General features: G+C 40.5%; 1 protein-coding gene across 1 annotated transcript in view; it reads left to right on the forward strand.

The window, feature by feature from the left end:
* Positions 1-14,748, forward strand: part of LOC118373920 (ectodysplasin-A-like) — a 65,009-nt gene extending 50,261 nt beyond the window's left edge. The window contains exons 3-8 of the mRNA XM_035760221.2: positions 9,974-10,009; positions 10,282-10,467; positions 10,580-10,602; positions 10,691-10,742; positions 11,600-11,721; positions 12,402-14,748. Coding sequence (XP_035616114.1) covers positions 9,974-10,009; positions 10,282-10,467; positions 10,580-10,602; positions 10,691-10,742; positions 11,600-11,721; positions 12,402-12,662 — 680 coding nt within the window. The 3' untranslated portion in view covers positions 12,663-14,748. The remainder of the gene's footprint in view (positions 1-9,973; positions 10,010-10,281; positions 10,468-10,579; positions 10,603-10,690; positions 10,743-11,599; positions 11,722-12,401) is intronic.
* The last annotated feature ends 292 nt before the right edge of the window (positions 14,749-15,040 follow it).

Here is a 15,040-nt window from a genome sequence, read left to right on the forward strand (position 1 = left end):
ACTATTTGAGAACATTCCCAACATCAAACAAGTTGGAGAACGTTCCTAGAACATGACCTAAAATGGAAATAAATGTAACCATGTTTGACATTCTAGTAAACCTTCTGTTATAGTAATAAAATACCCCCCCCCCCAAAAAAAAATCATGTTTTTTTGTCCAGTTCCTTAAATGTGCTGAGAATGTTCCAAAGCCAAGCAACAATCGTGCACCATTCCCAGAAGGTTGTGGGAAGGTTGTATACAAAATAACCATATGACAACCACTCTCTCACCAAGTTCTAAGAAACATATGGTTCTCACAACGTTATGTGCTAGCTGGGATGCTAACCAACATCATAGCTAAATGTGCTTCTGGCAGTGTGATGTGACATCTGACATATGCCAGACTGTGCAAACTGCTAGTAAGAACAGTGTCTGTCACATGTAACCAAAATAACTGAGGTTACCCCAGTGCAAATGTTTTGTATTGATTCCAAATGGTAGACCGACCTAAGGACCATGTGTACCTTTTGATGGTAAACAGTTAACACTACAGTGTGGGATACAGCAGTCCTCAGCTGTTTAACCATTACTGGATGTGTTAATGATGGAAGTCAATCAGCTGGCCCTGGGAGAGGACTTGAAAGAGCCCTCTGCGTTATCAGACCAAAGGAGCTGGTACTGAAGCATTTGCCAAAATAATAATTTCTCTTTCATGTCAGATGCACTTTGCCTTCATAAATATGCAGTTTGCCTTTGCAAGCCATTTCACAGCAGATGTGTTTTTGTAGTACGTGTTGTGAAAATGTGTTTTCAATGTTGGCCCTCTTTGATGCTAATTTGTTCCATTCATTAAAGCATTTTACCACTTTTTTGTCACAATCTGTTTACAGATGGGGATTCTTTTCAGAAATCAATTCTCATGACTGTACGACCATTAGAGCTGTGTCACACTGGGGACAGCCTTGTTCTCTCTCTTTGTTGTTTTGTTCCCCTGCCTCTCCATAACACATTGACCAGTATTTATTACCCATATCCCCACCCATAAAATTCCTTGTGCACCTCTAGAGGCTGTGCTGAGCCATGTGCTTAAGTGGGGACACCTGTTGTAAAAACAGCTGAGTTATGAGGTGTGTGTGTGTGTGTGTGTGTGTGTGTGTGTGTGTGTGTGTGTGTGTGTGTGTGTGTGTGTGTGTGTGTGTGTGTGTGTGTGTGTGTGTGGGCGCATGGGCGAGTGCTTAATGGAGCTCGTCTGGCCCAGGACCTGTACCAGGGTGATGGGTTGGAGTAAACTTGTTGCTGGGGAGAATGTATGATGCTGAAAATGACCACGATTTCTTCAGCAACATGTATTGCTAGTCTATTGTCAAGGCAGGGTATGTTCAATGCTGTGGGCATGTTGATCTTTCATGACAACATTTTGTGGCTGACAACCTGAACGTAAAACATACTTATGGCTATAGAGTGAAAGGGCGTAAGCTTTACTGCAACTATCTATCTACTGGTAACAAACTATCCATGTTGACTGATTTAGTACAGTCGTGAAAGTAAGCAGACACACTTGGGATGGAGGAGAGATTGTTTTTTAAGCATCAGTGATTCCGTCTCACTCTTCAACTATTGCATGTTTCATCCAAACCAAGCAAAGGAGTGTTAAGTTCAACAAACACATAGGCCAATCTGTCAATATACACAGAACATCTCAGTGAAAATAGACATATTGTTGTACTTTCTCACATAGGGTCTATGCATATGGTTATTTTGGTACTGATATAAAAATATAGAGCACAAATATTTTACCTGATTGATGATTAATCAACATATGTTTTTTTCGAACTATCTGTGTGCTGATGTAACAGTATTGCTTCTGTCCCTCTCTTTGCCCCAGCCTGGGCTCAAACCAGGGACCCTCTGCACACATCAACGTGTCACCCAAGAAGCATCCTTACCAATCGCACCACAAAATCCACAACATTTGCAGAGCAAGGGAAACAACTTCTTCCATGGTCTCAGAGCGAGTGATGTCACCAATTGAAACCTTGCTAGTGCATATCATTAACTAGCTAGCAATTTCACACCGGTTACACTCACCCCCCTTTGCCCGCAGCAACCGGGCAGAGCCTAACTGAGTGATCCGGATTACGGTGCCAATGTAACAGTAGGCCTATTGCTTCCATCACTCTCCATGCCTGGACCTGGACTTGAATCAGGGACCCTCTGCACACATCAACAACAGTCACCCACAAAGCATCGTTACCTATCGCTCTACAAAAGCCACGCTCCTCGCAGAGCAAGGGAAAAAACAACTTCAAGATCTCAAAGTGAGTGACATCACCGATGGAAATGCTACTAGTGCGCACAACTAACTAGAGAGCCATTTCACACCGGTTACACTGTGAGGTTGCTGAAGGCTTTTAAAAAATCTCAAATCAAAGTTTATTGGTCGCGTACACAGATTCGCAGATGACATCGCAGGTGCAGCCAAAATGCTTACAGTGCAATAATATCTAGCAATACAATAACAATACACACGTCATTTTAAAATTAAAAGTTGACAAATATCAGAAATATCAGAACAAGCAATGTCAGAGTCCTGTATATATATATATCTATATAAATGGTGTGTTTAGACATTATGGACAGTATATGAATTGAAAAAGTGTGTACAGCAGTAGTTATATAGGATGAGTCATGACTTCAATGCAGTATATACATATAAAGTGGGTAAAACAGTATGCAAACATTGTTTGTCACGTGCTCCCTCTCTGACCTCTAGGTCACCAGGCTGCTCGTTATGGCGTACACCTGTCACCATCGTTACGCGCACCCGACTGCGCGTCGGGGGGTACTGTGTCTGTCTCCTGATCTTTCATACCAACATGACAACTACCTTTGGTTAGGCATCATTGTTTCTGTTCCAGTGTCATGTCTGCATTGTTCGTGTTTGGTATTATGTTACGTTTATTTATTAAAATACTCACTCCCTGAACTTGCTTCCTGACTCTCAGCGCACACGCTACAGAATGACGACTCAACAAAGGGAAGCATCAGGGAGTGGTTTTTTTTGTGTTGGGGTGATGTCTGTCCGAGTGTTGGAGACGGAGCTACCTCGGAGGCCTCAGCCGGTTTGTAGGCTCCCATGCCTAAGCTGGGTGAACAGGTTCCCGTGCCTCAACCGAGGCAACTGGGGACGTCTCAGCCGGCTCATCAGGCACTCACTCCTCAGCCGGTTTGTCAGGTTTCTGCACCTCCGCAGAGGTGACAGGTCCACTGCTGCTCCCTGGGATCGTCATCTTCCTGTAGCTGGAGCCACATGTTGGGGAGGAGGTACTGTCATGTGTGCTCCCTCTCCGGCCTCTTGGTCTCCAGTCTGCGTGTTAGGGCTGTCACCAGCGTTACACACATAATGATACTCACCTGGACTCCATCACCTCCTTGATTACCTGCCCTTTATATGTCACTCCCTTTGGTTTCTTCCCCAGTCGTCATTGTTCCTGTTTCATGTCTGTGCGTTGTCCGTTTTTCTTGATTTGTGTTATGTTCCATTTATTTATTAAAACACCCGACTCTCAGCGCATATCGTTACATTGTTAAAGTGACCAGTGTTCAATGTTTCTATATACAGTGCCTTCAGAAAGTATTCATACCCGTTGACTTATTCCAACATTTTGTTGTGTTACAGCCTGAGTTCAAAATGTATTCAATAGATTTATTTTCTCAACCGTCGACACACAATACACCATGACAAAGTGAAAACATGTTTTTAGACATTTTTAGCACATTTTTGAAAATGAAATACAGAAATATCTCATTTACATAAGTATCCACACCCCTGAGTCAATCGATATTAGAATCAACTTTAGCAGCGATTACAGCTGTGAGTCTTCCTGGGTCAGTCTCTAAGAGCATTGCACACCTGGATTGTACAATATCTGCACATTCTTTTTAAAAAATTCTTCAAGCTCTGTCAAATTGGGTGTTGATCATTGCGGGACAGCCATTTTCAAGTCTTGCCATAGATCTTTTTGCCGATTTAAGTCAAAACTGTAACTAAGCCACTCAGGAACATTCCATGTCATCTTGGTAAGCAACTCCAGTGTACTTGGCCTTGTGTTTTAGGAAATTGTCCTGCTGAAAGGTGAATGTGTCTCCCAGTGTCTGATGGAAAGCAGACTGAACCAGGTTTTCCTCTAGGATTTTGCCTGTGCTTAGCTCTATTCTGTTTCTTTTTATCCTAAAAAAACTCCTTAGTCCTTGCCGATTGCAAGCATACCCATAACATGATGCAGCCACTACCATGCTTGAAAATATGTGGTACTGTGTGATGTGTTGTGTTGTGTTTGCCCCAAACATAACGCTTTGTATTCCGGACGTAAAGTTAATTTCTTTGTCACATTTTGCAGTTTTACTTTAATGCCTTATTGCAAGTAGGATGCATGTTTTGAAATATTTTTATGTTGTACAGGCTTTCTTCTTTTCACTCTGTCATTTAGGTTAGTATTGTGTAGTAACTACAATGTGAAATGCCTGAGCGGTTTCCTTTCTCTCCGGAAACTAAGTTATGAAGGACGCCTGTATATTTGTAGTGAATGGGTGTATTGATACACCATCCAAAGTGTAATTAATAACTTCAGTATGCTCAGATGTTTACACATCTACCAATAGGTGCCCTTCTTTGTGAGGCATTGGAAAAACTCCCTGGTCTTTGTGGTTGAATCTGTGTTTGAAATTCACTGCTCGACTGAGGGACCTTACAGATAATTGCACGTGTGGGGTACAGAGATGAGGTAGTCATTCATAATGCTATTATACCATAGCATTGTTGAATACTTTTTTCTGATTGGCTTGAAGGGCATTCTGGAGCGTGCATTATTTCCCTATAACACACAGTATATTTGCACTGTAGAATTGAATGGCTATAGTTCATTCTTACATGTTCTATGTTTGAGCTGCTTTTGTCGAATTGAATATATTATTTGCATTGTTGAATTCAATTGTTTATAATGGCAAGCTAGGTAGGACTGATGGTTTGATTAGCTAAACTTGCAAGTCTGTTTGTTTAGTTACCACGCCGACTATTGTAGCTATCTAGTTATCTAGCTAGCTACTTCAGTGGAACTTGAACACATTTCTTTCTACCTGCAAATTAACACATTAGTAGCAGCAAATCTGTTAGATTATAGCCATGGTATGAAAGGGATTGTAACGGTTTTCTTGACTTGAAGGAGAGGCGGACCAAAATGCAGCGTGGTTTCTATTCATGGTTCTTTAATAAAGACTGCCAGGTGCCAGGCAGAGTACCAGGTGGTAGCGGGCTAGTGACAGTCTCTAAGTTGCAGGGGAGAACCAGGTGGTAGCGGGCTAGTGACAGTCTTTAAGGTGCAGGAGAGTACCAGGTGGTAGCGGGCTAGTGACAGTCTCAAAGGTGCCAGGCAGAGTACCGGGCAGTGGCTGGCTAGTGATGGTCTGTTGAACAAGCTGTTTTTTCAGTCTCTCTGTCCTGTCTTTGATACACCTGTACTGTCTCTGTCTGCATGATGGTAGCAGAGTGTAACAGACCGTGGCTCGGTGCCTTAGGTTCTTCTTGGCCTTCCTATGACACCGGGTGCTGTAGATGTCCTGGAGGGCAGGCAGTGTTTCCCGGTGATGCGTTGGGCTGACCGCACCATCTCTGGAGAGCCATGCTGTTGCAGGCAAAGTAGTTGCAGTACCAGGCGGTACAGCCCAACGCATCAGTACCAGGCGATGCAGCCCTACGCATCAGTACCAGGTGATGCAGCCTGAAAGAATGCTCTAGATTGTGAATCTATAGAAGTTGGTGAAATCAACTGTGCTCCTAGCTTTCTAATCCTCTTTCCAGTAAAACAGTCATTTCCTATATGGCTGCCAATGAAAACAAAGTAAAAAGTGTTATCACTGATCCAACAAGTAATTCTCATTTTGGCTCTTTTCTTGCTATGACCAATTCAGCGATTTCTTTGCTAGGATTTTGAGCAGATTAATTACTGGGTGGTGCTGTAGGTGGACAGTTTCCCTTAATATGAGGAGCACTTCTATCTTCTTTATACAATATAGTTCCTGCGTGTAAATGTGTTGATATTTTAGCTCAGTTGGGCCTGTATGCACATTTGACAAACCAAAGGAAGGTCCAGTGAATTGGAATGTTTTGGAGTCTGTTCCGTGTGAGGTCAATTGTTTTCGTCTTCACTGTAGAGTTATTCACCATTCGGATGCATAGTTAGCCATGGTATACATTTATCTTGCTCATCAAAGAAACTATTGAACTCATTTGGAAAGAAAGTCATCTGGAATAAATACAAACTTGAAAGCTAGTGTCTTAAACAAATTGTTCTTCATACTTTTGAATGCTTATGAATTGAGAAAAATAGATTGGGTGAGAAGACATCTAGACAACATTAAGAAACAATGGTAATTAAAACAGCAAAATTATGACATTTATTGAAAAAAGACTTCTAAGACAAACAAGGCACACATGTATATCACAGGGTTTACAGTGTCGTTGACAGTCTACTTGCGTATTTTCACTTAGTTGCTGCACAGATGTTGTTTATATGAGTTGAGCAAGGTTGTTAGGGTATTCTTTTCAAATTGTATAATTGCTGCGCTTTGGATGGGTCCATTCTTGCAATTCAACTACAAGAAACGATGTGTGCTGTGCAGTCATTACAGGCCATTTTACTTTGACTGTCCATCATAGACTGTGATACGGGTCCAGTAACATTCAAGTCTTATTGTTTTTGGAGTCCTAACAAGAATTACATTGTGTTCAGCCAGTCCCATGCTTGCAGTACCTGACAACTATGAAAGCTATGGTTAGGGCATTTGTTTTCGTGAAATCCTAACACACTCTTATACAAAGAAACAGCTCCAAATATACCACAGTGCCACCGCAGTGGGCACAGTGCCACAGCATCTCTCACTATTAATTCATTTAAAAACTGGGCCCTCATGGGCTTGCCTGGCTACCCAAACTCTGACCAAATGCTCTGGCCAAACGCTACGTCCACAGATGTTAGTTTCTTCTCCGCAATGACTCTGGATTTGAGTACCTCCTCGACCCTTAACCAAATGCGAACAAATTTGGGCCATCTGATTGGTCCTGAAACCGATTGGTTGGGCCAGAGCCAGAACACACATGGTGAAGCAGCAGTTTTAAAATGTGTAATTGGCTTTGATACTCTGATTGGTTAGAGACGATCCAATCGCTGATGACTTTGTTTAGTTTTGTACAATGCCCCTCATGCTCCTTATCACCACAACCGACTTCAATGATGGCAGTCTCAAACTGAAGTATGTAGCAAACGACAGATCAGCTGAAGAATTTAGTGTGAGTTGTCAGGCTACTCATGGCCTTCATGGGCACAATGATTGGGATTTTGGAACATCTCTTGAAAGTAATTTCTTTCTGAAAGTCTATTTGAAAATATTCCTCTAACTTTTGGAATGTGACATATCTCCAGATTTGCTTTCTTGAAATTTGTTTTTATGACGCATGTAACACGCGTCATAAAAACACTCTTAGGTTCTTTTCATTCCATGTCAAAACTTGGAAGAAAAGCTTCTCAAAGGATGGCAAACTCAAACTCTCTGTTTGTGTTGTTTGACATAGCCAACGCAACTGCAACTAGGGTTGCAACTAGGGTATATTACTGGAAACTTTAGACGTTTACCAATAAACTTCCAGAATTTTGGTATCTTTCAAGGATTTTATGTAATCCATCACAAGACATCTAGTGGCCCTTTTTAGTACTTCAGTCGTCTGTAATTATCTCTTGCCCACTGTGTGGGTTAATCACATGAAAAATAAATGATTTTAAAATTAAAAATAGAATGACAAAGCTTTAAAACATTATCCTAAATATAAACCATCAACTTAGTGAATATCATTGATGTTAATATGAGAGTTTCAGCATGAAATATTCTTCATATATTTTTTACACACTTTTATTTATTTTACTATGTCAATATGTATTTGTTGTCAATATTTTGACGTCAAACTGGTGGTTGTGAACACAGTCAATAGTTTGAAGAGTTGCAAAGTGAATAAAATATAATGCCATTGTTGATTAGAAGATATTTTCATTAATTAGGCTATTTTCTCTAGAACTCATGTAATAGATATAATAAATGAATGCTATATATGAATACATTTTTTAAAAGTTATTTAAGTATAAATGACCAAAGTTACGATAGATTGTCATATATTTTCTCTTCATTACCAAAATGAAGTTTCCGGTAACTTTGGTAAATTACCGGTATCTTTACAACCCTAACTGCAACATACAGCAGTATAAACAATGAAAACCACCTTTAGAGATATTTTCCTCAAATCAGTAAAATTCCTGAGTCTTTCAATTATAATTACTCTCAGACCACCTCCTGCTCGCCTGTGATACAAAGACTTTTGGCATTTCTGTTTTTTTCACTCCTAACGTGTTCCAGATTTTTATCACTCATGAAAGATTTTTTAGGAGAAAATCTATTTATGTCTCAAGACGTTATCTTGATACAGTACATATACAAGGAATGGAGAGATAATGCCTGTCCTCAGAAAACTACGCCTTCTAATTTTATGGACAGACCATTTTTAAATCGTATTTGTTGAGAGTAAATCGTATTCATTTCAGGACAATACCATGTTTATTCCTTTTCAGTTTGGTTTACCTTGTGTTAGGCATAAACCACCTCAAGCTAACTCTAATAATTTGCTCTACATGCCTCTACAGTAATATATGACTCTATATTTTTTATTATACAACGGGTGGTTCTAATCCTGAATGTTTATTGGTTGAAACCACATTCCAGCCAGTGACTATTCCACAAGTTACCACGGGCTAAATCTATAACTTTAAAAGGCCTATTTACTCTGTTCCATCTGACTGGGCAATCCACTGTTTCATCAGCCCAGCCAGGCAATTTATAAACTTGATCTCCACTATAAAAATCCTCTACACATTATATCACATTTTTTTTGACTAATATTTAGATTTCTACAGCAGAGATTTGTATAAACCTTGCTGCCTGTCTCTCCGACAATTGCAACATTGTTTCCATATTCAAATTCGAACTCCAGCTGTCCCATAGTAATGAAGTGTCGGGAGTTGGGGCCAGACAGACAGGTAGGCAGCGATTCTCAGACAGTTGAAATTATGAATCAGCTAGCATAATTTTTGGGATATATACAAAGAAATGCCAATTGAAAAAAGGTCAAACGAAATGAGGAGCTGATAGTTTGCAGTCTTTCCAGCTTCAGTTTCAAGTGATTGTGTTTGCTGTGTTGTTGGCTAGCTGCTCTGAACATCAGTGTCCTGACGAGAGAGCACATTTTCTATGCCAGGCAAAATCGCTTCTTATTAGCTCATTGTTATAGATGTGTCCAAATAAATGTCACTAGAAAACAGCTTAAACTAATACAAATGCAGCTACTGTTGTTATTCTGGCTGCACTGTTTGATGTGACTGTAACTAAGTAAGGGATAAGAACTTTGCCAGCCATCGGGTCGGGTCCATAGATACAGAACAAAAAGACTGAACGACTGGGTCGCGTCTCTGGCAACTGGCAATCGATAGAATGAACTTTTTGTGTCGGGACTATATATTGTGGTAGGATTAAATAGTATGAATAAATTCCTAAAAATAAAAATGTTAATGAAGATATGTCAATCTTCATTTGAATATGTTGGTAACCAGTAATAATGCCCTCGAAGCCAGAGTTTGGAGGATATATTGGCACGGTTTGCTAACAACACCCGTGCCAATATATCCTCCAAACACCATCTTCTCAGGCCTTATCACTTAATTCTGCCATCTAGACTAGGGGAGAGATGAGATGGAAAGCTGTAAAGACATATCTTTGAGAACAGAAGTGGCATATCCTGTGCTGGGGGGGGAGGGGGTTCAACCTGTATTGTACTGCATCTGCACCCACCGTAACTTGTTTGATTCTCTCTAACTGTATGTTCTATCTCTTTCAGAATCACATGGAAACAAACGGAAAGAAAGGAAGAAAGGTAAAGTTCACAAAATAATTTATACTGTACATCTACACCTAAATTCTGTCAAAAACTATTTGTGTATTTCTTTCATTAGTCCACTGGTAATACAGTCCCAAAATACTTCAAGAAGCAAAGTGTCACCATCCACATCATCATGGTGATGCAAAATTTAAGTGAACGCTTCCATTGCTACAGGTGATGGTGCAGTGAGGAGGAGGTTGTTTGTATTTTCATTTATGTCATAGTACTCACTAATTCAGATTTCTTTCCATGTCATGTTTTTTTAGGCAAGAAAGGCCCTCCGGGTGCACCTGGCCCCCCAGGCCCTCCAGGGCCACAGGGGCCACCAGGTATTCCTGGCATCCCAGGTATCCCTGGGAACAACGCCATGGGTCCCTCAGGACCACCCGGACCGCCAGGCCCTGCTGGACCCCCAGGGCCACAGGGACCCCCTGGTCTTCAAGGACCCTCAGGTACCTCCTCAGTTTCATTCCATTTGGCCAAAATCCTGATTTGAGATATATTTGTGTTTTTTAACCTTTCATTAAATAAACTGACATTGTAATTGTTTCTTAATCTGTACAGGGGGCAGGGTCCGAGATAACCAGGTATGTTACCCTTTCAATGTTCTGATGATTAATTGTATTTATGTATGTCCACTTTTTGAGGAATGTATTCTTTCTTGTTGTGTTACAGCCTGCTGTGGTACATCTCCAAGGCCAGGAAACAACAATACAGGTCAAGGAAGGTAAGAGTTAAATTTTAGATACTCTGGTCACATCACTTAATGGATGAAAACAAGCCAAATTTACTGTCAGAAATCATTCTTATGAAGTCTTTTATTTGTTCTTTGTTCCACTAAGAATAAATCTGAATAGAAGGTCACTAAAAAGATGTGTGCTCATCGATGGGGCACAAGTCTCTGTGTTGATATGATTCTGGACAGTCAGATAGCTGTTTTGCTCCACATTTGCACACATATCAGTTTTGTTGATAAACAGCCCACCCATCTATAAGTTAAAACATTAATTCACAGGCCTCCCGAGTGGTGCAGTGGTCTAAGGCACTGCATCGCAATGCTAGCTGTGCCACTAGAGATTCTGGGTTCGAGTCCAGACTCTGTCACTGCCAGCTGTGACCGGGAGACCCATGGGGCGGTGCACAATTGGCCCAGCATCGTCTGGGTTAGTTGAGGGTTTGGCCAGCAGGGATGTAAGGACATCCCTGCTGGCCAAACCCTCCCCTAACCCGTCCCATGGTGCACTAGTGACTCCTACGGCGGGCGGTGTACAGTGTTTCCTCTGGGTTATGTGGGCATTGTGTCAAGAAGCAGTGCGGCTTGGTTGGGTTATGTTTCGGGGGACGCAAGGCTCTTGACCATTGTCTGTAAGGGAGTCGCAGCGATGAGACAAGACTGTAACTACCAATTGGATACCACGAAAAAGGGGAGATAAAAAACATTAATTCACTGCTGGAGAAAAACACACATATTGTATTTACTGTAGTTTATTTTTTAACAATGCAACAATGAAGAACCCTGTCTGTAATTGTATGGCAACGACGGATGTTAAGTGACTGCCCTTTTCTCACGCTGAGATCTTTCAGAAGGCGTACTGAGAAACTGGAAAATGATATCCATGCATCACAAGGTGTTCAAGATGCACTCGCGGTCTGGGGAGCTGGAGGTGCTGGTAGATGGTACCTACTTCATCTATAGTCAGGTAGAAGTGAGTATGGTCTTGGGCCTAACTCTTCCTGTCGCCTGCATGTCACTCGTCCTTTCTCTTTGCAGTCCCAGTGGATTATGCTATCTCAATGATTAGGTCAAAATATCTCAATTGTCTGTTGTAAGGCCTATAATACTAAGGCATAATCTATAAAGACTCCTTAGCTTTGAGCCTAAACATTCTTATTCAGAAATCCAAATTAGATTTCCCCATGTAATGACTTTTGCAAGTATTCAATTGAAATGATTTGGCATACTGTAGGCTACATTTCTCAGAACCCAGGTGGTTGATTTTATCAGTGCTCTTGGCTGCAGAGGGAAATGTCTGGATGAGTGAAGTGAATGTATTGCATGCCCTTCAATGTGATCCACCTTGTACAAAGTGGATCTTATGCTGTGGTAATTTTCCCAGTTTGCCTGCTATATTTTATGATTCTAAATAAAATTCATTGTTAATTACCTATTAAGTTATATAAGTAGTCTAGTTCATTATCTGCATGCTCACGCTCTTACTTTGAACCAGAAAGGGTTCTTCAATGGGTTCTCCTATGGGGAAGGCCGAAGAACCCTTATAGGTTCCAGATAGCACCTTTTTTTCTAAGAGTGCATATTTGTGTTATTCCCTCAGAATTAAACACAATATTTATAGCATGTTTGTCTCCACATAACTTCTACTGCCAGGTTTACTACCTCAACTTCACTGACATTGCTAGCTATGAGGTGATGGTGGACAAGACGCCGTTCCTGCGCTGTACACGGAGCATCGAGACTGGACAGCGCAAGTTCAACACCTGCTACACGGCTGGGGTGTGTCTGCTGCGTGCCCGGCAGAAGATCTCCATCAGGATGGTGTACGAGGACACCTCCATTAGCATGACCAACCACACCACCTTCCTGGGGAGCATCCGACTTGGGGAGGCCCCCCCAGCCAGCCACTCCTGAAGAAGCAGACACAGGCCCACCAAACTGACTGTCAAATCAGGACCCAACCCTCAACCAGCCCCAACCCTCAACCACCATATCCATCTATGGTTTGTGGGAGACTCCACCGACTCTACTCTGCCTCTACAACCATCACCACCATCTATCACATATCGACCAATGAGGAGATGAGAAGGCCCACCTACTCCTGAGTTGACATGTACAGTACATACAGTATCCACCCTCAGGCTGGGCCAGGCCCCATCCTCAGGCTACTACTGAGCTGATAGGTCCCACCCTACCTGATATTAGGGTGTAATGGTGTAATGATATTAACCCCACTGCCTGTTATCTCTGAGTGGAAGATTCTTTCCAAAGATTGATGATGACTCTGATCTTTGGTGCTGATTATGGACAAATATGCACCCAACTTGTCAAGCATTAAGAAAGGGAGGAGTTGCTGATTTTTTTTGAAGAAAAATACATTAGGCTTTAATTCTAGAATAGTGCATTTATAGGGAATAACTTGGTTTCCCTGATCATAACATGCTTGAGAAACCAAGGTTGACAGGAGTCATTCAAGTCTCCACTAAAATAACTCTGTCATGACAAAGTACATAAAACACCTATTATACATTATTAAACAAATGTAGAATGCTTGTTTTTATCTACCAAACTAAACCTATTTGGAGAAGTGAATGTGATTGTTGGTGTGGTATCAATCCACTGAGTCATATAGGTCGTTAGCTAACATGGGTACATACTGTAAAAGCGTTTGAATACAATATAGAAATACAATGTGTGAGAGTTCTCTGATGAATTGAACATGCACAGCTGAAGCACAAACATTTCTCTGTTAGAATGTGCACTGATTAAAACAAATTATTGACCTGTAGGCAAATATATCTCTCTCTCTCTACCTCTCTCTCTCTCTTTCTCCCTCTCTTGTTAAATAACAAGGTCTTTATGGATGTTTCTTTTAGGTTTGAAATGAAGTTGTTTGTCAAATATGGAATCACCCAGATTAATACTGTAGATTAATTTTTCCAAATTACTAACATGACCTAAAAATGACATTCTTCATGTTACTATGTTGACCGTTCATGATCCCAAGGCTTGTCATGGACACCATTTATATTTCTTTGCTTTATTTAGTTCTGCTTTGGTTTGTTTGAAATAACCAATTCACTTGTCATTCCCTTTGAGCTGAACCAGTCATGTCCTGTTTCTGGAAGGCCATTTGTGTTTCAGTTTTTCTCAGAAGAATTTTGTCTTTCCATATACATAGGCAGCTTGAATCTTTTGTGAATAATCACACACAGTCAAAACATTTTTCAGCATATAACTCCTTTGCGTGTTCATGTTTATATGTGAGTGGACACATTAGTCTTTAAGGAAGCATTTAAGGGCCCAGATTATCTGTCAACATTACAGTTTCTGGATGTTTATGAAACTGCTCTGCACTGTGCATGTATAATAAATATTACAGGGTTTGGTCAATCGCCATGCAGTCAACCTTCTGGAAAATTGGTGACAAAAGCAGAATCATGTCCAGTTGTTTTGAATTAGTTTGATAACCGTTATGGAAGGAAAGATAGATCAGACCATTCATTACCCAGGGAAGTTCAAGTGTATTACTTTTCTGTTATTATGGGAATTCTACATCATCCATAACGTCTGCAATAACAGTTGGTATCAAACATTACAACTTTCAGTTTAGAAACCTGACAAAAAGGGTAGTGAGTGTACCATGTTCTTGTAGTATTACTTTAGTTGTGTAGCAATCAGAATTAGTTTGGTTCAATTCAGTGCTTATTCAGTGTTCATTCTCCAATTCATGCTTTGTGATTAAATTCAATGCCTGAGTCAAGTTGAGTCAAGATAGAATTGTCCCAAACTCTGGTAGCTATAGTCCTTTTAATTCAAACACTGTTTAGTTTAAGTGTTTCAATACATTGTGGTATGTATTGTGATATGAATTATTTGGATTGTTTGTAGGTAAATAGGGTATAATTGTTTCCCTGCTTTGTTGACTAATATGTACATTTGTATACTCTGTTGTGATTGTAAATATGTATATAAAATAGAATTCTGTTTTTGTAAATTGTATTGATTTATATTATTATTATTATTTTAATTCACAGTTGTTATATAACATAGTATTTTGTAACAACACCTATGGCAGTTGTTAAAAGAAAGAAGTGAAAAGAAGATCCTACTGTATTGATCTACTGGGTATATATTGACATACTAAGGTATATATGGCTTCTTTAAAATACAGCAAATATACTCTATGCAGCTTACAACAAGTTACTTTCAGCAGGTTTGTTGCAGGCTAGATGCTGTTTCCTTTCCACCCATGGGGGCCATGGACATACTTAGTGTGACTGTAGGCGTAA

This window comes from Oncorhynchus keta, chromosome 11 (genome assembly GCF_023373465.1).
Source record: "Oncorhynchus keta strain PuntledgeMale-10-30-2019 chromosome 11, Oket_V2, whole genome shotgun sequence".
Lineage (NCBI taxonomy): Eukaryota > Metazoa > Chordata > Actinopteri > Salmoniformes > Salmonidae > Oncorhynchus > Oncorhynchus keta.